Below are 24,029 nucleotides of genomic sequence, written 5' to 3'. Positions count from 1 at the left end.
GCCTGCTCTGCCACCCCTCAGCTAATTCCCTTTCTCTTAATATTGGTCAACAGAGAGCAAAAATTGTTGTAAGGGAGAATAAGCTTCTGATCCACTGACAAGTAATGGACTTCTTAAAAGAAAGCTCTCTTCAAAAGTTGTAACTTCATCCTTTAGTTCTGGGCCCTGGGTTATGCCCTCTTCACAGCATTTGTTCCACAGTTTTTGATACAGACAATTATTTTATGTGAGACTTTCACTGTATTTCTCTTAGTTTAAAAACCTCTAAGGATGGAATTGTGCCTTGCATCTTTGTACAGTGTTGAATATGATGCCCGTCATCCAAAGTTAATAATAGCAATAGGAGAACTTTAAATTAATATTGATAAGAAGAGTCCTGTAGATTTTGTTAATTGTTCCTCACTTGATAAATGACCCTCAACATACTCCTTCCAGTGTATGTTTATTTAAGACTAAACTAATCCTGTGCTGAAATATGATTACCCTTTGGATACGCTCTGGTTGTTCATTGCCTTCCTGTCTTTAATAAAATGCTTTCACTTTCCTGCCCTTCAATAAGTTACTAAAGGGAGCAGACACTTTTCTGGACAGCCTCTGTATGATAAATGATCATGTCATGCTATCATTTAGAGGAGTGCTGCAAAATACTTAGGAGCCAATTCTATTTCCCATGCAGGGCTGGTGCCGAAGCTCCTTTATAGGAGGCTGCTGCACTGGCAGTGCTCTCTCTACAATTAATGATGGCTGCTGATGAACCTGTATTTGACCAGCATGCTCCAATCTTTATCGGAAATGTCTAGCCCAACTGTCCTAACTAAATCTAAAGACAGCCATTTGTCATCCCCCTGACTGCCTGTCATCATATGCCTGGGAAAATCTATAATTTTTGGCTTGTTCCTGACTAAACTGTGGAGTGAATAAATTTATCTTTGGGTTACTGTGCTTGTCAGGATCAATATTGAGCAGAGGTTGAATAAATTAGAAACTGGAAAAACATGACAGGCCATAGTGGTTTGTTCGTTTGTGTCTTATAAATCAAGTATTTACTTTATATAAGAGGCAAGCATGTCAGATTTTTTATTTCCACCATTCATTCTAAGACGTTTTACCTTGTGATAAATGGGCATCAGAAAACCAATGAAGTAAATCGCTGATATATCTGTGAGATGAACTTTTCATCATTTTTTGACTTAGCAAACTTTACAGAAATAAAAACTGTAGGTAAAGATTAAACATTTTTTCTTTCAAATTTTTATACATTTTTGCAACCATGATATTTATTTGACTTAATAGTGTCAGCAAGATATATAATGTTGGCACTAGTAAAGTTCATGGCTCATCAAGCTACTTGTAGAAATCCAAGTTTTATTATAAATGGTTATTAAAGAATTTAATATTTTAATACATTGCTGCATTCTTATTTAGAGTTACAGAAAAAATGCAAAGAAATGTTCATCAAAATTAAATATCATTTAAACCAGAGGTGTATGAGTTAAAGAACAGAGTTTCTAAAGTATGGCGTATTATTTGACTTAAAACATTTCTTTCTCCTCCTCAGTGATTAATTTTGCCACCAGTTTTATTGGGGAGAAGTGGGTCATCAAGCATAGAGTTTTCTCAGTTATTTGTCTTTGTCTCACTCTTCCTATTCCATTCCTCTTTCCTATTTTTATCGACAAAGGAAAAGTCCCACCTCTTTTCCCAAATTAATTAGTTCTCTTGATCCCTTCCCCTCTCCACAGGCCTCCTCCTCTTGGAATCACCTTTCTCTTGCATTTCCATTTCCAGTCTCTCCCTCTCCTCTAGCTTATCCTATCTCTTACCTACCATCACTACACTTCTTGAAAGAGTAGTTGAGTAGTTCCCAAACTTTTATGTCCTTAAGAATCACCTAGGGATCTTGTTTACATGCACATTCTGATTTATTAGGTATGGGGCAGAAGCTGAGATTCAGCATTTCTGATGCTGATGCTGCTGGTCCTAGGACCACAATTGGAATTATAAGGGTCTAGGTCACTTCCTCTGCTTCCTCAATCATGGGGCACTCCTGAAGCCTGGTGCTTTTGATCAGGCATTGCTGACATTATCACTGAGCCATACATTGACAATTTGGGACTTTTTTTTCCCCTTTATTTTTGGCTGCATCTCATGGAATGTGGGATCTTAGTTCCCTGACCAGGGATTGAACCAGCTCCCCCTGCATTGGGAGCGTGCAGTCTTAACCACTGGAGTGCCAAGGAAGTCCCCGGACTTTCTTAGTCTCAATTCTTTATGAGTTTTCTTGCAAGGTCCCTGAATCCTGCATGAATCTTTAATGCCACAAATAACAAACCTCTTACCATAGAAATCCCCAGCATATAAACAGGCTGCTTTCTAAAAGTTGCTTTTGAGAGTGGAGAACACATCTTGTTAAAAAACAAACAAACAACAACAACAACAACAAAACAGTGCTATGCATGGTGAACTGTTGCCTGAATCAGCCCACAAAAATATTTAGTCGTGAAAAAGTCCAAAGAATACCTGTGCAGTAATAGTGCAATAAAACCTCCTTGTAATTTATCACCATGTTTCCCCAGTTCTAGAGCAGCCTTTGGGGACAGGAGCAGGTGTCCCTGCAGCAGACCATTAAGAGATCAGTTCTCTTGCTTCCTTTTTTATAATCTACATTTATTCCTTTCAAACAATGTTTTCCTTTTAAGGACCACAGCAGAATGTAAAGTCATGGCTAGAAAATTTTTTTTCTCCTGTAACCCACCACCTGCTCCATTTATAAGCAGACCCTTTACAGAAAAAGAATGGCCATGCTGATGGAAATAGTGAAACATCTGTCACACCAAGGAAGGAAGGGCTATCTGTATGTGTGAGGAAGAACCAGATGTGGTGGGAAGCCACATTGAGCATTTTATCATACACTCCTCCCCTATCTAGGCAATTTCATCCATGATGACAGTTTCAGTGGCCACTTAACCGGTATGATGAAGACTCCCACATTCTTCTGTCCACTGAGCTCTGGCCCCATATAACCAATTGTCTTACTGATATTTTCTCTAGAACAGTTCAAAGACACTTCAAACTCTGTATGACAAAAACTCATGATCTCTCTCTCTCCCCTAAACCTGACTGTTGAGTTCCCTATTTTCCATTGTTCAAGGTGAAGCCATGGAACCATTCTTGACCTCTCCCTCTTCCACACTCCTTACATCCAGCTTACCATCAAGTCCTGTCCACTTTACTTCCTAAACAGCTTTCCAGTCTGTCCACTCACTTCATTTTTACCTATACAGGTTTCCACCATCTCTCACTTCCTAACCAGCCTGGCCTCTTCCAATCTATTCTCCACTCTGTAGCCATGCTAATCTTTTTAAAATGCTAATCTATAATTACATCACCCCTGGCTTAAATACCTTCGGTGGCTCCCCACTGTTCTTGGATAAAGACAGAACTCTCTATCATGACCTGTGCAGCTCATCTTTCCACCAGCCTGTTTGCACTATGCTCCATCTTTACTCTCTCTGCTTCCCTTTCCTCATCTTTGCCATACTCTTACCTGCCCCAGAGCCTTTGCACGTTATCTTCTTTATCTTCTTTACCTGGTAAGCCCTTCTGTTCTTTCAGAGGTAAGCCCAGCACTACCTTCGCTGAGCTCCCTAAGGCAAATCCCCCAGCTATAGGCTCTCAGAGCGACATACTCCTTTGTAGCACTTGCCACGGATGCAGTTTTACTTTTGTTTTGGGGGTAATTATGTGAGTCCAGGGACGGTATCTGGCTTTTGCTCACTATTGTCTCCCTCATTGTCTAGCAAGTGCTGCCATGTGGTAGATGTTTTGAGTGAATGAAGAAGAAGAAATAATGAATGCATGCATGAGTGAATGGATCTGAGGTTTAGAAGCAGGACAAGAATTTTATTTATTTTTTATTTTTTTAAGCTCTTTATTGGAATATAATTGCTTTACACTCTTGTGCCAGTTTTTGAGGTACACCAAAGTGAATCAGCTGTATTTATACATATATCCCCATATCCCCTCCCTCCTGCGACTCCCTCCTACCCTCCCTGTCCTGGCCCTCTAAGTCATAGGACAAGAATTTTAAATGAGAAATTGTATGGTACTGTTTTGAAAAATTTGCTGTTTAGAGGTGCTGCAGACATGGAGAAAGAGAGAGGAAAGACAGAATTTATCGTCTTTTCTATGTTTTCCTCTACTCCTCTGCCACTCTCACCTTCTCCTCCCCTTCCCCACCCTAAGTTTCCGCCCTGGACTTTGGACTAGGGAATAGGAGAGATGATGGCAGAGTTAGAGAATCTTGGGGGAAGGAGTTTATGGCAGCTGTGGATATGTAGAAGTGAGAGGGAAGGGAATGAAATCCCAAACAGCGGGAAGGACAGAAGCCACTTGGCCCAGCTTCTTCCAGGTCCTTATCAGCCATCCTAAGGGACCATTATTTTTTTCATTTTTTCTTATTTCATGTATTTTCTGCAGATGCATGTGAAGAATCTACAATGTCCATTTAAAGGCAGCTGGTCTAAATGCTAAATACCTTCAGTAATTATAGTGGTTTTGTTAGAATTCTCTAATGATGTTCACTTCTTTTTCCCCATGGCACAAAGCTGTCTGTTGTTGAAGACTCTTAGGATGGATGTCAGCAACTTTATGTATGGCATGTTGATCTTTCTCTCCTGTGGCACAGGGTTTGATGTCAGCAGCTTTTGGGCCACTTCAATCAATGAGTATAAAGAATGGAAAAATTAAAGCCAAAAAATGGAGACGCTGATCCCAGGAATGTATACAGAGAAATAAGTTAATATTCTGGTGCTAACGTTCATGTCCTTTGACTAAGCCTTCAGAGGATGATTTAAAATGGACCACAAAAGCACATTTCAAATGACCCCTGGGCAGGTCTATATTCAGACTTCCAAGAAGCTGTGTCTAGGCATTTTTAATTGCTTGTGTCTTCTTGCTGGAAGTAAAAGAACTTCAGATTTCATCCTCACTCTCTGGATATCTTTTCTCTATAGGAGGGAAAATCAACTTTTGGTGTATCCCAGCCTCTGGAACTTGCTAAATGATTTGCATTCCTTCCCCAGATAGTTGAATATTTTAAATTGTTCTTGTATTCATTCATTGTATAAACATGTAGTAAGTGTCTGCTATGTGCCAGGCACTGGGCTGAGCTCTAGGGAATCCTGAAATCAACAAAAATTCCTTGCTCTTAAAGGCTCTCTGTATAATGGGGGATATGGTAATATATGATAATAGTGATATTAACCATTTGTTCCTTGCCAGCCAGTCACTCTTTTTAATTTTTTTTAAATTTTTATTTATTTACTATTTTTAAAATTTTAATTTAATTTTATTTTTTGGCTGTGTTGGGTCTTCGTTGCTGTGCGCATGCTTTCTGTAGTTGTGGAGAGCAGGGGCTACTCTTCGTTCTGGTGCGCAGATTTCTTAGTGAGGTGGCTTCTCTTGTTGCAGAGCTCGGGCTCCAGGTGAGCGGGCTTCAGTAGTTACAGCTAGTGGGCTCAGTAGTTGTGGCTTGAGGGCTTGGTTGCTCCGTGGCATATGGGATCTTCCCAAATCAGGGATCGAACCTTCATCCCCTGCATTGGCAGGCGGGTTCTTAACCACTGCGCCACCAGGGAAGTCCCTCCCTTTTTTTTTTTTTAATTATTTCTTTTATTTATTGGCTGTGTTGGGTCTTTGTTGCTGTGCACGGACTTTCTGTAGTTGCGGAGAGCAGGGGCTACTGTTCGTTGTGGTGCACTGGCTTCTCATCGCTATGGTTTCTCTTGTTGCAGAGCATGGGCTGTAGGTACATGGGCTTCAGTAGTTGTGGCACTTCAGCTCAATAGTTGTGGCTCGAGGGCTCTGGAGCACAGGGTCAGTAGTTGTGGCACACGGGCTTAGTTGCTCCATGGCATATGGGATCTTCCCCGGCCAGGGTTCGAACCCTTGTCCCCTGCATTGGCAGGCAGATTCTTAACCACTGCACCACCAGGGAAGCCCCTTCACTCTTTTTTAAATTATGTTTTTTTTTTAAATTAAAGTAATACAATCAACACAAAGAATCAACTAAAACCATAGGGTTTATAACAAAATGTAAAGAGTACCTTAGGGCTTAAAATGACATTCAACTTCTTCAGCTATTTCTATGCACACTTACCTCCATGTTGCTAAATACAAACTGCTATTTATTGATTTTTAAATCTTAGATATTTATCTACTGAATTCCTACTATGGAAGATGATGATTTAGTTTTCATAAATACTATTCCAACCCCTACAACTCTTCTCTTCCTCCATCCTGTCAAGAGTCATACTTAAATTGTTAATAAGATTAATATCCATTGACCATATTATCAAGATCAGTTAAATATTGTTCAAAGCTAAACCACATAATGCACTGTGGTTGCTTCTTGTTTTCCCTACAGTTAAACTTGGTTGGTTATTTATTTGCTTAGTTTTCTATGTATTTATCACCAATTCAGCCTGAGGCAATCTGGGCTAGTATATGTTTTCCTAGGACATCCCTTCACTTCAAATTCCCTTCAAATTCATCCTGGGAATTTCTTTAGCCTTCCTCCTGTTTCCTAGATCCTATGTCTTCCCTTTTCCTTTTTTTCTCTCCTGTTTAGGTGGAACACATTTTCCAAGAGCTGCCTAAAAAAGGGTATGTGGGACATAAATTTTTTTGAGAACTTGCGTTTTAAAAATGTTTCATACCTCCATAATTGCTTGAAAAATTGACTATGTCATTTTAGATTGAGAATATTTTTTTAAATTAATTAATTAATTTACTGGATGTGTTGGGTCTTTGTTGCTGCACATGGGCTTTCTCTAGTTGATGCGAGTGGGGGCTGCTCTTCATTGTGGTGCACGGGCTCCTCATTGTAGTGGCTTCTCTTGTTTCGGAGCACAGGCTCTAGGCGTGTGGGCTTCAATAGTTGCGGCACATGAGCTGGATAGTTGTGGCTCACAGGCTCTAGAGCACAGGGTCAATAGTTGTGGCGCAAGGGGTTAGTTGCTCTGCGGCATGTGAAATCCTCCCAGAGCAGGGCTCGAATCCATGTCCCCTGCATTGGCAGGAGGATTCCCAACCACAGCGCCAGGGAAGTCCGTAGATTGAGAATATTTTTACCTCAAACATTTGAAGACATTATTCTACTGTCTTCCAGAATGAAAAGTCTGATAATTCTGATTCCATTTTGATTCCTGATTCTTTGTGTTATGTTCCTCTTTTCCTCTGTAGAAACCTTTAGGAACTCTGTATTTCTGGTGTTCCAAAAACTTTTAAGGATAGACCTGGGTGTGGGTCAGTTTTCATCCACTGTGCTGGGATTTTGGAGACTGTTTCAATCTGGAAACTCATGTCCTTTGGTTCTGAAATTTTTTTCTAATATTAAAATTAACTATTGAATTATAATTTACATATAACAAAATACATTTATTTAAATGACCAAACCATATGCATCCATACAACAACAGCCATAATCAAGAAAGAATATTTTCATCACCTAAAAGATTCACTCATGGCCCTTTCCAGTCAGTCTCTTCCCATGCCCATCAGGCAGTTATTGATCTGTTGCTACTATATACATTTGTTTTTACTTTCCAAGACTTTCATATAAATATAAATGGGGTCATACTGTATGTACTCTTTCTTTTTTTTTTTTTTGGTCTGGCTTATTTCACTCAGTATAGTGTGGGTTTTCTTTTTTTTTTTTGGTCTATGTCATTGTGTGTATCAGTAGTTTATTGTTTTTTATTGCTGAGTGATATCCTATTGTATGGAATATAGTTTGAGGAAAATCTGGTTGTTTCCAAAATTACAAATAAAGTTACTATAAAGATTTGCATACAAGTATTTGGGTAAACATAGGTTTTCATTTCATTTCACGTGGGTAAATACCTAAGAATGGGATTGCTGAGTCATATGGTAAGTACATTTTTAAGAAACTATTAAACTGTTTTCCAAAAAGGTTGTACCATTTTACATTTTACTTGGCAATGAATGAGAGTTCCAGTTGCTCCACATCCAAAATTGATTCTGCAAATCAGTTTATTTTTTAGCCATTCTAGTGGATGTGTAGTGGTATCACATCTTCATTTTAATTTGTGTTTTCCTGATGAATAATGATACTGAGCATCTTTCCTGTGTTTATTGACCATTAGTATATGCTTTTTTTTTTTAAATAAATTTATTTATTTATTGGCTATGTTGGGTCTTCATTGCTGCACACGGGCTTTCTGTAGTTACGGTGAGCGGGGGCTACTCTTTGTTGCAGAGTGCGGGCTTCTCATTGCAGTGGCTTCTCTTGTTGTGGAGCACAGACTCTAGGCACATGAGCTTCAGTAGTTGCGGCACGTGGGCTCAATAGTTGTGGCTCATGGGCCCTAGAGCACAGGCTCAGTAGTTGTGGCGCACGGGCCTAGTTGCTCCTCGGCATGTGGTATCTCCCTGGGGCAGGGATCGAACCCGTGTCTGCTACATTGGCAGGCGTATTCTTATCCACTGTGCCACCTAGGAAGTCCCTTTAGCCTATTTTTAATGTGTTGCTTGTCTTCTTACTATAAAGTTGTAAGAGTATTTTTTTAAATAAATAAATAAATTTATTTATTTATTGGCTGCGTTGGGTCTTCGTTGCTGTGCTTGGGCTTCCTCTAGTTGCGGTGAGTGGGGCTACTCTTCGTTGGGGTGCACTGGTTTCTCATTGCAGTGGCTTCTCTTGTTGCGGAACATGGGCTCTAGGCGCACAGGCTTCAGTAGTTGTGGCATGTGGGCTCGATAGTTGTGGCTCCCAGGCTCTAGAGCACAGACTCAGTAGTTGTAGCCCATGGGCATAGTTGCTCTGTGGCATGTAGGATCTTCCCAACCCAGGGCTCAAACCCATGTACCCTGCATTGGCAGGCAGATTCTTAACCATTGCACCACCAGGGATGCCCTAAAGTTGTATGAGTTTTTAAAAATATATTTTGGATAAAAATTGTCAGGTACATGAGAGCTCATATTTTCTCTCTGTGGTTCACTGTTTCATTAATAATATCTTTCAAAAAGGAAATTTTAAATTTTGATGAAGTCTAGTTTATCAGTTTTTTATAGGTCATTTTTTTTTCTTTTAAAGAACTCTTTATCTGTTTTTTTCCTAGAACTTTTTATTTTTTAGCAGTTAAACTTGGATATGATCTATTTTGAGTAAGTTTGTACGTGGTATGAAGGGTGAAGTCTCACTGTTTGGATGTCTCGTTGTTCCACCAGCATTTGTTGAAAAGATTATCCTTCCCTCATTGAATTACCTTAAAACCGCTGTAAAAAAAAAAAAAAGTTGAACATAGGTATAGATTTATTTATAAAGTCTCTAATTTGTTTCCCTGATCTCTGTGTCCATCTTATGCCAATACCATATTGTCTTGATTATTATAATGTTAAAGTCATGAAATCAGGTAGTGTCAGTTCTCCAGCATTAATTATTTTAATCAATATTGTTTTGGTATTTTAGGTCTTTTGCATTATCATATAAACTTTAGAATCAGCTTGTCAATTAAAAAAATATCTGCTGGGATTTTGATTGGGATTATGTTGATTGTATAGATTAATTTTGAAAGAATTAGCTCCTTAATTATATAGAATCTTCCAATCCATGAAAATGTTATCTCTCCATTTATTTAGGTCTTCTTTAATTTTCCCCAACATTGTAGTTTTTATTGTACAGCTCTTGCATGTATTTTGTTAAATAAATATATATATTTATTTATTGGCTGTGTTGGGTCTTCATTGTTGCACCTGGGCTTTCTCTGTTTGCGGCAGTGGGGAGGTGTGGGGGGCTACTCTTCGTTGCGGTGTGTGGGCCTGTCAGCGCAGTGGCATCTCTTGTTGTGGAGCAGGGGCTCCAGGAGTGCAGGCTTCAGTAGTTATGGCACATGGGCTCAGCAGTTGTGACTCGGGCTCTAGAACGCAGGCTCAGTAGTTGTGGTGCATGGGCTTAGTTGTTCTGCAGAATATGGGATCTTCCTGGACCAGGGATTGAACCCGTGTCCCCTGCATTGACAGGTAGATTCTTAACCACTGCACCACCAGGGAAGTACCTCTTGTATGTATTTTTAAAAATTTATCCCTAAATATTTAATCTTTCTTGACATAAATTGTAAATGGTATTTAAAAAAAAATCATTTTCCACTTGTTCATTGCTAGTATGTGAGAATCAATTTTTGCATATTGACCACACATTGTATCCTATGGCATTACTAAATTTATTTTATAAGTTCTAATAGCTTTTATAGATTTATGATTTTAAATATATACCCGATCATGTAGTTTGCAGATAAAGACAGTTTTACTTTTTCCATTCCAAACTGAGTGTTGTTTCATTTTCTTGCCTTATTTTGCGCTGGCTAAGCCTTCTATAAAGCAGGGTAAACATCCTTGCTTTATCCTCTGTCTTGAGGAGGAAAGCTTCCAGTCTTTAATCATTAAGTATGATGTTATTTGTTGATTTTACATGAATGCCGATTATAATGTTAAGTCCCCTTCTATTTATAATTTGTTGAACTTTGAAAAATGCATTTTGTGCATCTGTTGAGATGATCATAAAATATTTTTCCTTTAATTTGTTTGGTGCATCACAATGATTTTTGAATGTCAGACCAATCTTTGATTTCTGGGATAAATCTCACTTGGTCATTATGAATAATCTTCTTATATATTGTTGGATTTTATTTGATAATATTTTGGTAGGGACTTGTGAATCTTTGTTCATGAGGAATATTGTTTTTATTTTATTCATTGTAGTTTACTTGTATTATTGTTGGGGATAGGATGATGCTAGCCTGATAACAGGAGTTGAGAAGTATTCCCTGCTTAAATATTTTCTGAAGTGTCAATAGTTTGTGTAGTTTTGATATAATTTCTTTTTTTAAGTGTATGATAGAATGCATCAATGGAAACATCTGGGCTTGGAGTTTTCTTTGAAGAAATGTTTTTGTTTATGAATATGATTTTTTTTTAATTAATTTATTTATTTGGCTGTGCTGGACCTTAGTTGTGGCACACGGAATCTTCGTTGCTGCATGCAGGATCTTTAGTTGTGGCATACGGGCTCTTAGTTGCGGCATATGGGATCTAGTTCCCTGATCAGGGATCGAACCTGGGCACCTTGCATTGGGAGCATGGAGTCCTAACCACTGGACCACCAGGCAGGTCCCTATGAATATGATTTATTTAATATGATTTATTTAATACACACAGAAGTATGATTTTTGAACCACAGCCTCTCTGGTTCACCTTCTTCACAAATTAAACCTGTCCCCTGTAACTTTGTTTTTAAGATGTTTTAGCCTTTTAATTTTCCCTTCTCTTGTCCTTTAGTTTATATATTGAAATTTCAGGTATGGGGAAATATTTCATAAAAAGCCTGAAATTTCTCAATCCATAACATGGAAAGAAGTTTCTAACAGGTGTGTGGGGCTTTGGTTAGAAGAAAAAGCAATGCAAACACCTGTTAAAGTGCTCTATTCTGACATATGCAAAAAACATACTTGACCAGATGTAATCTCACCATTGTCCAAATTCAGTGCATTTCTGTTAACCTCTTATCTGCCCTCATGTCAGCCACTCAACAACATTCAAATCAAGTGGCCATTCCCTCTTCCTTAAACCCCCTTTTTCTGTCTTCTCCTACATCATTGACTGCTACTAGTGCCTTCTCATCTAAATGATCTCTAAATATTGGAGTGGCTTCATTTATTCTGTCTCTCACTCAGTCCCATGACTCTAAATATCATTTAAATGCTGGTGATTCCCAAACTTTCCAATCTTGCTTTTCCTTTGAACTCCAGATGCCTACTTTACATGTCCATTTCAATACTGAATAGGCATCTCAGGAGAAGGAATTCTTTTATTACTTCCCTTGAATTCCCCAACTTGTAAAGACTACCACTGTCTCCTTAGTTCCTCACACAGAAACCTTGATTCTTCTTTTCTTTATTCCTACACATCCTACTAATCAGCAAATTCTATGAGTTCAACCTAAATGTACCTTGAATTCATCTACTCCTTTTTATCTCCAAGCAACCATCTTTTACTTAACCTCTGCAATAGTTTCCAATTGATCTTTGCTGTCATTCTTTTTTTTTTTTCAATTTAATAGAAGAAAGTTTATTTGAAAAGCAAACTCTTTTAAAGCATTGACATTGTGGAAGAAAAAAATTCAACAGGGTATCTTCATAATGGAACTTTGAGAACTAGTAAATTAATATAATCCTCTTTATTCTGCACACCATGAACTTGATTTTTTTGTTTGTTTTTATTTTTTAAAATTTTATTTATTTATTTATTATTTTTGGGGGGGCACACACCAAGTTCAATCATCTGTTTTTATACACATATCCCCATATTTGCTGTCATTCTTGCAACCCATTCTTCACATAGCTGATAGGAAAATCTTTAAAAAATGGAATCTTTTCAGTGACTTTCTTTTGCACTTAGAATATAGGCAACCTCATGACCATGGCCTAAAATGATCTTTATGATCTGGCCCCTATAACTTCCTTTCTAATCTCACATTAACTTGGCCTTAAAAAACCACTGTAGGTAAAAATACCTTAGTTTTAATGTCATTCAGAAAAACTTCCTTTGGGATCATTTAGAGGCTAGCATTTTTGACCTGTTAACAAACTCTCCTTTTCTATTCAGAGTTTAAAGCGTAATAGAATAAGACTTTAAAAATAATGACAATAACTTCATTGAATCTTGGTAATTATGATAATTAACAACTAACCGATCTTTCAAGATATAGTCATATATTCCCACTCATTACTGAACATTTGCCAAGCATTGTGCTTAGAACCTGGGCTTCAAAAACATTTAGGGAAAATACTCATCTTGCAAATTTGGGAGACCAGAATTCTCCACTGTTCTCTCCCCAGGGAAGGTAAGCTGCTGTGTTTAGCTATTCTGTTCCCATTTCCCATGGGGTGAATGTAGAACACTGTGCACATTCCAGGTCCTCTCTACTTAATCAAATACCTAAACTCCAGGCTTTGTCGCTTTGAATAGGATCACATATACAGTGTACGGTATCTTATATAAGATTACCCATCTATCACAGTATTGATATAAATACTGTGCAATCATAGGAAAATTAAATAATTCTGATGAATACGAAATCCCCAATGAAAAAACAGAGAAGAGCAGTCTAAAATTTAAAATATTTTGAATGCAGAATTTATCCCATGAACTTCTTAATTCCTTCATGTGGTAAGTTGAAATGACTGAGTCATGCTTCCTTATTTCTTTTTATTTTAAACATCTACCATGATTGTTCAGTGGCACTTTGAATATATGGGGGATTTCATTTGTAGTCGAATAATATTTCTTTTCATAATTATATACTGCTTACAGTAGTTATGAGTCAGGTAATAGTCCTGAATTTGGAAACAAGACCAGGGGTAACTTTTTTAGGGTTAGTGGATAGCTGTCTGAAAGTGCTTTTGAAACAAGAGCTCTGTTTATGGGGGAAAGAAGTCTATTATTCCTCCTATGGTTCTATATAAAGAAGTTATATCACCGCCCACCCCATTGCCGAACCAGAAACTGTGAGGTCTTGGCAGTGGTTCAGCTCACAGACAACTGTTTCCAGGAAGCCTTCCCTAGCCCCAGGCTAAGTTAGTGATACCAGAATACTTATGAAAATAGAATCACATTGTAGTCTTATCACTTGTTGACTATGGGTTTTTTTTCTTTTTTTTTTAAATCTCTGGAACTGTACTCTTTCTTCTTCTCTTCTAACAATACATGGAGTAGTATAGTGTCTGGCAAATGTGTAGGTGCCCAACACACGTTTGAATGAATATCGCATGATATGGCATAATATAACATGGCCTGAGTATAGCTAGTGTGAATTAGAATAAATTAAAGATCCAGGTGTTCCCCATGGAGGAGCACCAGGAGAGTTCAGGTCTAGTCAGTTATTAGAAACTTATTCGTTGGGAGATCAGAGTTAAGGGGCAAAAATCTAGTTTCCAGAGGGAAACATCTGATAGAAAAATAATATAGAGTGGAAAAAGCATATACTTCCTTCTCAGAGAAACATTTTTCTGTTGGCGAGTGATGGAGGCATTGGGGTGTGAAAGAGAAAACCAGGTAAGACAGCAGAATTATGCAAATAAATGCATTAAGATGTAAAGATTCATAAACTAGTTTTAGAACAAATTCAGAATAGTTTTTAAAGTAATACATTTTATAGTTATTTAGTGAAATAAGTATTTTTCTTATTTTCACAATTTCATGTAAATATTTAAAATTTTTTCTTTACCTTACCTTCACATGCAGAAGTTGGTTGTCAACTGCTATGAGCTGATGAAGATTCTCTAGTATTTCTAAGTCTCTTATGTCATCAATATTATTATTGCTGATATTCAATATAGAGAGGGATTTCTGTAAGAAAAGTAAAAGTAAATTAGGATTAATAAATAGTCTAATTAAATACAATATGTAGAAACCAGAAATCCTAATCTGTGAAAAATTTTAAATTTATCAGTTCAGGCTGTTTTGCTCTTTAGGCAAGAAAATAAAAATCCTTGGAGACTTTTTTTTTTTATGTCGTATTTTTTTTTTCAGATGGAACTTTTAGAGCTATAGTAATTGTAATGTAACTTACTATTTTTGTCTAAAGTTCCTTCGTAAGTCTGATTTTTCTCTTCCAAGAAATAAGAGAAATTTATAGAAAGAAGCCAAGAAAGAAGCAAAGAGAGAAAAAAGATGTCCCAATAAGCAAGTGATAGCATAATATAGAAAAAAATGCTTATTTCAGTTTAAGCAAATTATCATTTTGTGTTAAATATCACAAAGGTTAGGGAGAAATAGTTTTTGTTCATTTGTTTTGGGGTTTTTTTGGCTGCACTGCGCGGGATGTGGGATCTTAGTTCCTCAATCAAGGCTCAAACCTATACCCCGTGCATTGGAAGTGCAGAGTCTTAACCACTCAACTGCCAGAGAAGTCCCTGGGAGAAATAGTTTTTATTTTTATTTTTCTAAATAGGAAACATGACTAAGAATTGAAAGAATATCTGCTTTTATTTTTATCTCTCTATATAGTTTTCTCTTGGTAATCCATATGTTCAGAAACCAGTTAAAATAATAATTATCTAATTAAGAAATTCAACATCAGCTGTTAATGATGGCATAAATATGCAATAGACCACACTAGATCAGAGCCATCTTAAAAATCTAAGGCCCAGGATTCTCTACTGAGATGGAGACTACCACCCAGTGTCCACACATAGCCAACCTTTAGAGAAGATACTTACTGATACCTGATACTTTTTAAGACTTGAAGTACAGCTTAAAACATATACCTTATATTTAGAGTTTCGGAATCTGCTTGAATCTGTGCAAAAATGAGCAAGCAAAATCGTTTTCAGTGGCAACCTGTAGTAAAAGTAGCCTTCCCCACAGTGGGGTGAGTCTACTTGGTTCAGCTGAGGTTGAGCTGAGACACAGTTATTTCTATGGGGTAGTAGGGAGGGCAGGACAGAAATCAGATCACTCCTTCCTTTTCCAATTTAAAGCACTACCCCTCAACTGTTACAAATTTGGTTTAAAAAAAACCTTCTACTGCCCTCCATTTCTGGGCCTTCTAAAATAAAACCATCAAAAGCTGTTCCATTTACATCCCTTGCCCCAGAATTGAAGGTAGCATATCCTATCAAATCTTGTTTTGAGGTAATTAGTAAAAGCCTCCATGATGCCCTCTGGCTCCCTGGCTTCCACACTCATTGTGACACCTCCATGTGATGTGACTGGTTGTCAGGTGACAGCTGGAGCATCATATCTGTGCTCCTAGATCTACCTGCTTTGGATGAGGCAGAGCTGTACGCAACGCAACCTACAATCAAATCAGAATTCAGGGAGAAAATGACTTATCATTATAATGATTCTCTAGGTTGTTTAAATTTTTCCAAATAATTGTGCATTCCTCTTTCCTTAGGCTTTTTTCCCTAAAATTTAAAATTTTGAATCATCATGATCACACCAAAGTCAAAATATGAATGTTAACATCTGTATTACGATTCATATTTTATCTAACCTTTCCACATCCTTCTTTTGATCCTTCCAGTTACCCTAGAGGCAGTAATTATTATTCTTACTTTATAGCTGCTGAGTCTCTGAGAAATTATGTAGGAAAAATTAGTTTTAGCTCTCAAATTCTCAACTGGCCATATAAACGTGCAGAATGTGTACAACATCCAGATATACCTTCACCTTCCTTTTTTCATTGTGATTATTGATCATTGTATTCTTTGTCAGAATACTCAAATGTGGCCTTACTGCCAGAGATTGAAGAGTTCTTGGATCAAACAGGAGCTTTTCTCCAAGGGGAAGCCTCTGACTCTCAACATGAAGCTCTCTTAGTCCTTCTAATCCTTCTAAGCCTTCTATGACAGCAATGTAATTGCCTCCCAGGTAGCTGCAAAATATAAAACATTTTTAGACATTCTGAGAGCATCATGGTCTAGAAACGTGATAAAAACATAAAGTCATTGAGCTATGTGAAAATTATACAGTTGACCTTTGAACATTGTGTGGGGGTGTTTGGTTAGGGGTGCCCACTTCCATGTAGTGGAAAATCTGCATATAACTTATAGTGGGCACTTCGTATCCCTGGTTACTTCGCATTTGCAGATTCCGCCAACCATGGGTCATGGATAGTGTAGTACTATGTTATTTACTATTGGAAAAAACCCATGTGTAAGTGGGTCTGCACAGTTCAAACCTATGTTGGTCAAGGGTTAACTGTACATGCAGAATGTTCTCTTTATATTGAATCAATGAAAAGTTTATTTATTTGATTCTTACTCTTAAGTCTTAGAAATGTTTATTTTTTTAAAGTGAGAGAATTGGAATAGTCCTATCTACCACTGCTCCTCTTGTGTTGAGTGCATAAGAATCATGTGGGTCATACATTTAAAAATGAAGATTTCTGAGCCTAACCTCCTGAGATTCTGATTTGGTTACCTAGGTTGGAATCCAGCAATCTGCATTTTTTTGATTGATGTATAGTTGATTTACAATATTGTGTTAGTTTCAAGTGTACAGCAAAGTGATTCAGATATATATATATATTTCCAGATTATTCTTCCATTATGGGTTATTATAAGATATTGAATGTAATTCCCCTGCATTGTATAGTAAATCCTTGTTGCTTATTTGTTTTATATAGCAATCTGAATTTTTAATAAGCATCTCTCACCCCACTTTTTTTTCTCCATTCTGAGGCCCTTGTCCTGCTTTTCGAGAAGCACTGATCGTTCCTCTAATCTGGGGAATTTGGATCCACTGGGCCTCACTGTTTAATTAAAATCATCATAAACAGTAAATGTCTCTTACAGTCAAATCTGTATTCAACATTATCAGTTCTATGACCCTGCCCTTTTGAGATGTGCCTAAAAGGCACAGAACTCATTTGGGTTCCATGGAAACTTTTTTCACCAGTTGGGCCTAAAGAAACATATTTCAGGTATCCCTATAAGCCCTTAAGACAACTCAGTCTCCTGCAAAAGAAGTGTATCAGGGTTAATAAAACACAAATTGTCAAGTATTACATGTATAACTATTTAGTACTAATAATACTGTAAAAGAATAAAAATGAGGTAGATAAAGGAAATGTCTGCATGCAAAAATATTACTGTAATGATGACAATTGCATTACTTAGAAATAAATGTACTTACAGTTTTTCCAGTTTCTTTAATGACCTGAGGTTCTCTATACATGAAATGCAATTGTTTTGTAGGTATAAGTGGGTCAGATTTGTGGCATAATTCAGGTTAGTGATTTTACTAATACGGTTATCGTACAAATATAAAACACTAAGATTTTTACAAAGAGAGAGGTCCTCCTAAAAGAAAAACAAAAACAGGTTATACTTAATTTCTCCTGAAAACTTGTGTTCTTAAGAAAGTTTTTCACTTAATCATTCTACACATTTAATTAAGGTTAGTATAAACGAACAGAATTCCTGTTCTTAACACAGTCAAAATAAGACTAGAATGATTATGAAATTAGCTCTAGGTTTTAGTATTCTGTAACCTTATCAATAAAATTGTATTTGTTAAGAAAGATTTTCCCAATGCAAGCAGTTTTCCTTGAAAGCAATTAGGCTCCTCTGGAAGTTGAAGCATCTAACAGATTATTGCTTCAACATTGTGAATCAGGGCTTAATCTTTCTGTAGGATTGGAAATAAACTGTTGTGGTTTATAATACTGATAAACCACTGGAAGTCATCTAGATATTCAAGAACAATGGATAAGTAAACAAACTATGATAATGCTATTAAAGGGAATACTGTATAACCATTAATTATCCTTTAATTTCGTTAGTAATATCTTCTGGAATCTCATAATAAAATGAAAACAGTACATTCAACATGACCCATTATTGTAAAATTATATGAATATATGCCTAGAAAAAAGACTGAAAGGCCATCACCTAAATATTAATAGTGGTTTTCTCTGCATGGAAGGATAAGTCAATTTCTTTCTTTTTATATGTATTTTATATGTATTTATGTGTGTTTTATAAATGAACCGCTTACTTTTGAGGTAAGAAAATGATTAAAAGTATTTTTAAAAGTGTCATTTCTTGTGTGGTGGTAGAGTTAGCCTAGAGTAAGTAGGCAAGAGGTAAAGTGAAATTCAGCTCAAAAATGTCTCACGTTTCATTAAGTTAAGATCTTTTAAAATATAGCCACATCTTGGGAACTGGTTGAATAATTTTAACCAGTTTGCTTTCCTCCTAACAGAGGTCATCTACACTGAAGGAACACTGATTGTGAGGGGACAAAAGGTTGTTAAATGGAGACTCTCTGAAGAAAGTCTGTGATGGTACGTGAAGCAGAGTTCTCTGGGCAATAAAAAAGAAACATGAGGTTTGGGCAGTTAGAGAGAAGGCTCACTTGGAACCTGGAAAGGAATATAGAATGGGAGCTGAGGAAGGTCTCTGCAAAAAAAAAAAACACCCAATTGTCTTAACTGACAATTTTGCCTGGAGCTTTAGTGTTTTTTTAATTCATTCATTCATTCAATAGATATTTATTTAAGCACTTAGTATGAGTCGGGCACTGTACTGGATGGGGGATTTAGAGTGACATGAAAAAAACAAAAATATGATCCCTGCTCTCATGTAGCTTATGCTTCCAAGAAAATTTCACTTATCTGTAGTCCTTAGCATTTTGTTATAGGCAATGGATACCAATACAAATGGCCTAAAAGGGTTATTGCTGCCCTTAAAATTTTCCAAATTAAAGCCAAAAAACTAGCTTAGCACAGGGAAAATTAGCTTAGCACAGAGTATATATCCAAGTAGACATAATCTTGTCTGCTCTAACTGACATGGTATAACCTACATTTCTATAACCTGTCAAATTATGTGCAAAAAAGATGTCTGTTAATGTTCTGAAATATGGTACTTACATATTAATTCTTAATATTTTGCTATGTTTAAAAATTCATATTCCAAATGACTTCCAAATTCTGAAATTATACAAAAGTAATTATCTTTGAAATTATTTTCCAGCATATACTTCTCCAAATCTAGTTTGCTACACTATAAAGTATTTTAAGGGAACATATGTATTTAACACATATATTTGACAATTACAATGGTATATTTTATAGAGACTTAATTTTTAAAGTTTAACATCACAAGCAGGAAACTAAAATAAAAACATAAAGCTGACTAATCAAAATATAATTCATAGAAAGGTAGGCCCTGATACCAATTTCTAAACTTTACATTGTTATTTATATAAAAATAGGAAATAATTTCAGAGTTCTTACAATTGCATCTATATTTTTGTATGAAAAATTTATATGAGTTATTTTCTTCAGGTATTGTAAAGTGGTTTCTTCTTTTCGGGGTTTAAGATTGCTATTTTTGGCAATTAGATCCAAGGTCAGTCGAACCATGATTTCTCTATAAATCAAACTCTCGGCAATAGCTCTCTTCTGATACCATGTTAAGAAGCAGGTTTAGGTATTGTTTTATGCCCAACTTTCTAAAAATTAAAGAAAAAAAAAGTATTATGTACATAGCAATTTAGGAAAAATTATTTTGACTACTTTTCTTATATAAAACTATTTGATAAACTAGCTCATAGACATTTTTAGGGGTTTTCTAAGTTTATAGCCTTAATTCTTCTCATAAAAAGATTTAAAACACCAAAATTAATTAAATCACCATGCACATTCACTTTTACTTTTAAATTTTTTCCTTTCCCTAGTGTTGACTTGTTATTGTGGTCCTCTTTTAAAGGATTATTTTTCTCTCTTGGAGTTGAAAAGGACCTCAGTATCATTTAGTGTTCTCATGTGAAGAAACTAAGGCCCAGAGATTTGTCTCTCAAACCACTCAAGTTAGTCACAGTTGAAAGTGAGACCAGGTGATCATATTTATTAGTCTCCCAAATCATAACACATGGTATGAAAACCTTGGGTGTATTCATAGGAGTGATGAAAATACTTGAAAATGGAGCTGGCCTTGACATTTTATATTACTACAACTTGTAATCCAGAAAGAGGCAACATAATGCAGTGTTTCTCAACCCAGACTGACTGGGTTCACATTTTGGATCCACTGCTCACTGCTTAGGCAGTCTTGGGCATGTTACCTCATTTTGTTATAAAATTAGGATAATAGTACTTACTTCCAAGGGGTATTGTGAGGATTACATGAGGTAATCATGTATAGAGTACCTGGTACATAGGTCAGTAAACATTTGCTATTATCATTATGCTACTACTGTTTTGTTCACAGGTAAGGTCAACACTTTGCATTGTTTCACCTGGAATATATTAGGGCTGTTAAAAAAGGAAAACATGCTATTAATAAAATATTGCTTTAGGTAAGCTATCTGTATGTGGTCCATAAGTTTGAGATAACCCATTTTTTTTTCAATCATCCAGAAAGTGTAGCTGTTTAAGTGATAAATATCCCAGTTTCCCCAATTGTGTTTTATATTCTCTTATTAAATATGTAACCAAAATACAGTTTTAAATTAAGCATTTTTACTCAAATGTATCAGGAATTTCACCAACCAAACACCTCAATTTGTGTGTTATTCTGGACACGAAATAAATGCCTAGAGGGAAAAAATTAATTCAATGAAAGATAAATTTGTGTTCTCACACATTGGCATATAATTACCCAGGTTATATTATATTAAATACCCACAATAAAGTATTTTAAGATATAGAATGTATCCTTAGACTCTTCAGAATGCAAGATATAATCTACAGCAGTGGTCCCCAACCTTTTTGGCAACAGGGACTGGTTTCGTGGAAAACAGTTTTTCTATGGACTGGGGGTTGCAGGGGTGTGTGGTGGGGGGGATGAGGATGTTTCAGGCGGTATTGCAAACAATGGGGAGTGGCAGATGAAGCTTTGTTCGCTGGCCCATCACTCACCTCCTGCTGTGCGACCTGGTTCCTAACAGGCTGCAGATCGGTACTGAGACTGATAGTGAGACTGGGCTCAGTAGCTGTGGCCCACAGGCTGCAGAGTGCGGGCCCAGTAGTTGTGGTGCACGGGCGTAGTTGCTACTCGGGAATGTGGGATCTTCCTGGACCAGGGATCACAACCATGTTCCCTGCATTGGCAGGCGGATCCTTAACTGCTGTACCAGCAGGGAGGTCCTAATTGTGGTTTCTTATATTTTGCCTGTTTTTTCTTTTGGGTTCTCTTTCTATAAATAATTTTTAGATACATGTGTATTTCTAGTGGATACTAATGTTTTGTTGATTATATAGTAGCAAATATCTACTATATCTACAAGGCTGTAGCTTGTGTTTTCTCCTTTATTTTCCAGTTTGTTTTTAATGGCATCTTATAAAAAATGGAAGCTGTATTTTTTTAATACAGTAAAATGTATCGACTTTTTTTGCTCATGTTTTATGCTTTTTGTAGTTTATTACGAAACTCCTTCCCTATCGTAATTTTAAGAAAAAGACCTATATTTTCTTCTAAATATATTAAAGTTTTGCTTTGCACATTTTGGTCTTATCTAGAATTGATTAATGTATAAGAAGTGAGATAGAGATTTAATTTTATTCTTTTCTTATGGAGAACCAATTATCCCAGCACTATATACATGGTTCTTTTCTCTTCTATTCATTTATCTATCCCCAGGTCAACACTGTCTAAATTAGTACAGCTTAATAATCTCTCTCTTGGTTCTTAACTCTTTTTTATTTTCCAATTTTTTTAATCATGGTAAAATATAAAATTTACCATCTTAACCATTTTGTAAGCATACAGTCAGTTTTACTAAATACATTTATAATATTATACAACCATTGCCACAATCTATCTCCAGTACTCTTTCACCTTGCAAAACTGAAATTCTATCCCTGTTAAACAATAACTCTCCATTTTCCCCCTTCCCCCTGGCTCAGGCAACTACCATTCTACTTTGTCTCTATGATTTTGATGACTCTAAGAACCTCATATAAGTGGAATAATATTTTATTTTTGTGACTAATTTATTTCATTTAGCATAATGTCCTCAAGGTTCATCCTTATTGTAACATAAGTCAGAATTTCCTTCCTTTTTACAATAATAATATTCCATTGTATGTATATACCAGATTTGGCTTACCATTCACCCATCTATAGACATTAGGGTTGCTTCCATGTTTTAGCTGTTGTGAATAATGCTGCTGTGAACATGGGTATACAAATATCTCTTCGAGACTGTTTTCAATTCTTTTTGGTATATATACAGAAGCAGAATTGCTGGATCATATAGTAATTCTACTTTTAATTTTTTGAGTAACTGCTATATTGTTTTCCATAGCAGCTTTACCATCTTACTTTCCAACCAACAGTGCACAAGAGTTCCAATAACTCCACATCCTTGCTAACACTTGTTATTATCTGTATTTTTGATAGCCATCCGAATGGGCGTGAGGTGGTATCTCATTGTAGTTTTGATATGCATTTCCCTAATGATCAGTGATATTGAGCATTTTTTCATGTGCTTATTGGCCATTTGTATATCTTCTTTGGAGAAATGTATATTCAAATCCTTTGCCCATTTTTTAATCAGGTTGTTTTCTTGTTGAGTTGTAGACCTCTACCAGGTGTACGATTTGCAAATGTTTTCAAGTTCTTTGCCCACTTGAGGTTTAAGGGTTCTCTGTGTATTCTGGATATCAATCCCTTATCCGATATGTGACTTGCAAATATTTTCTCCCATTCTCTGTGTTGTCTTTTTACTCTGTTGACAACACAAATTTTAAAAATTTTCATGAACTATAATTTGCTTATTTTTTATTTTGCTGCCTGTGCCATTGATTTTTAAGAAATCATTGCCAAATCCAATATTGTGAAGCTTTTCCTCTATGTTTCCTTATGAGTTTTATAGTTTTAGGTCTCACATTAGGGCCTTTGATCCATTTTGAGTTAATCTTTGTATATGGTGTTAAATAAGGGTCCAGCTTCATTCTTTGCATGTGGATATCCAGCTTTCCCAGCCTCATTTGCTGAAAAGACTGTCCTTTCCCCATTGAATGGTCTTGACACCCTTGTCAAAAATCATTTGACTGTATATGTGAGGGTTTATTTCTATGCTTTCTATTTTATTGTATCCATTTATATGTCTGTCTTTATGCCAGTACCATGCTGTTTTGATTATTATAGCTTTGTAGTAATCAGGAAGTGCAAGTCCTTTAGCTTTGTTCTTCGTTTTCAGAATTGTTTTGGATATTTGGATCTCTTGAGATTCCTTATGAATTTTAGGATACATTTTTCTATTTCTGCAACAAACAAACAAACAAACAAAAACAACCCATCATTGGATTTAGATAAGGCTTGCACTGAATTAGTAGATCACTTTGGATATTATTGACATCTTAACAATATTAAGTCTTCCAGTCCTTGAAGAGGGGATATGTTTTCATTTGTCTTCTTTAAATTTTTTCAGCAATGTTTTGTAGTTTTCAGTGTATAAATCTCTCACCTTCTTGCTTAATTCCTAACTGT

General features: G+C 36.3%; 2 protein-coding genes across 4 annotated transcripts in view; one reads left to right on the top strand and one right to left on the bottom strand.

The window, feature by feature from the left end:
- CSPP1 (centrosome and spindle pole associated protein 1) overlaps positions 1-24,029 on the top strand; it is a 195,678-nt gene that overhangs the window by 17,200 nt on the left and 154,449 nt on the right. The gene's annotated exons all lie outside the window — the stretch shown is intronic.
- The window catches only part of PPP1R42 (protein phosphatase 1 regulatory subunit 42), a 46,261-nt gene that overhangs the window by 15,862 nt on the left and 6,370 nt on the right, over positions 1-24,029 (bottom strand). Inside the window, exons 2-5 of one of the 2 annotated variants that reach the window (XM_057734134.1) lie at positions 19,829-20,046; positions 17,722-17,888; positions 16,321-16,459; positions 14,311-14,427 (exon numbers count right to left, since the gene is read on the bottom strand). In XM_057734134.1, coding sequence (XP_057590117.1) covers positions 14,311-14,427; positions 16,321-16,459; positions 17,722-17,888; positions 19,829-19,957 — 552 coding nt within the window. In that variant the 5' untranslated portion in view covers positions 19,958-20,046. Of the gene's footprint in view, positions 1-14,310; positions 14,428-16,320; positions 16,460-17,721; positions 17,889-19,828; positions 20,047-24,029 lie in introns of those variants that run through there. The other variant, XM_057734133.1, reaches the window with a different exon arrangement.

This window comes from Hippopotamus amphibius, chromosome 5 (genome assembly GCF_030028045.1).
Source record: "Hippopotamus amphibius kiboko isolate mHipAmp2 chromosome 5, mHipAmp2.hap2, whole genome shotgun sequence".
Taxonomy (NCBI): domain Eukaryota; kingdom Metazoa; phylum Chordata; class Mammalia; order Artiodactyla; family Hippopotamidae; genus Hippopotamus; species Hippopotamus amphibius.
This window is presented reverse-complemented; position numbering and strand designations above follow the sequence as displayed.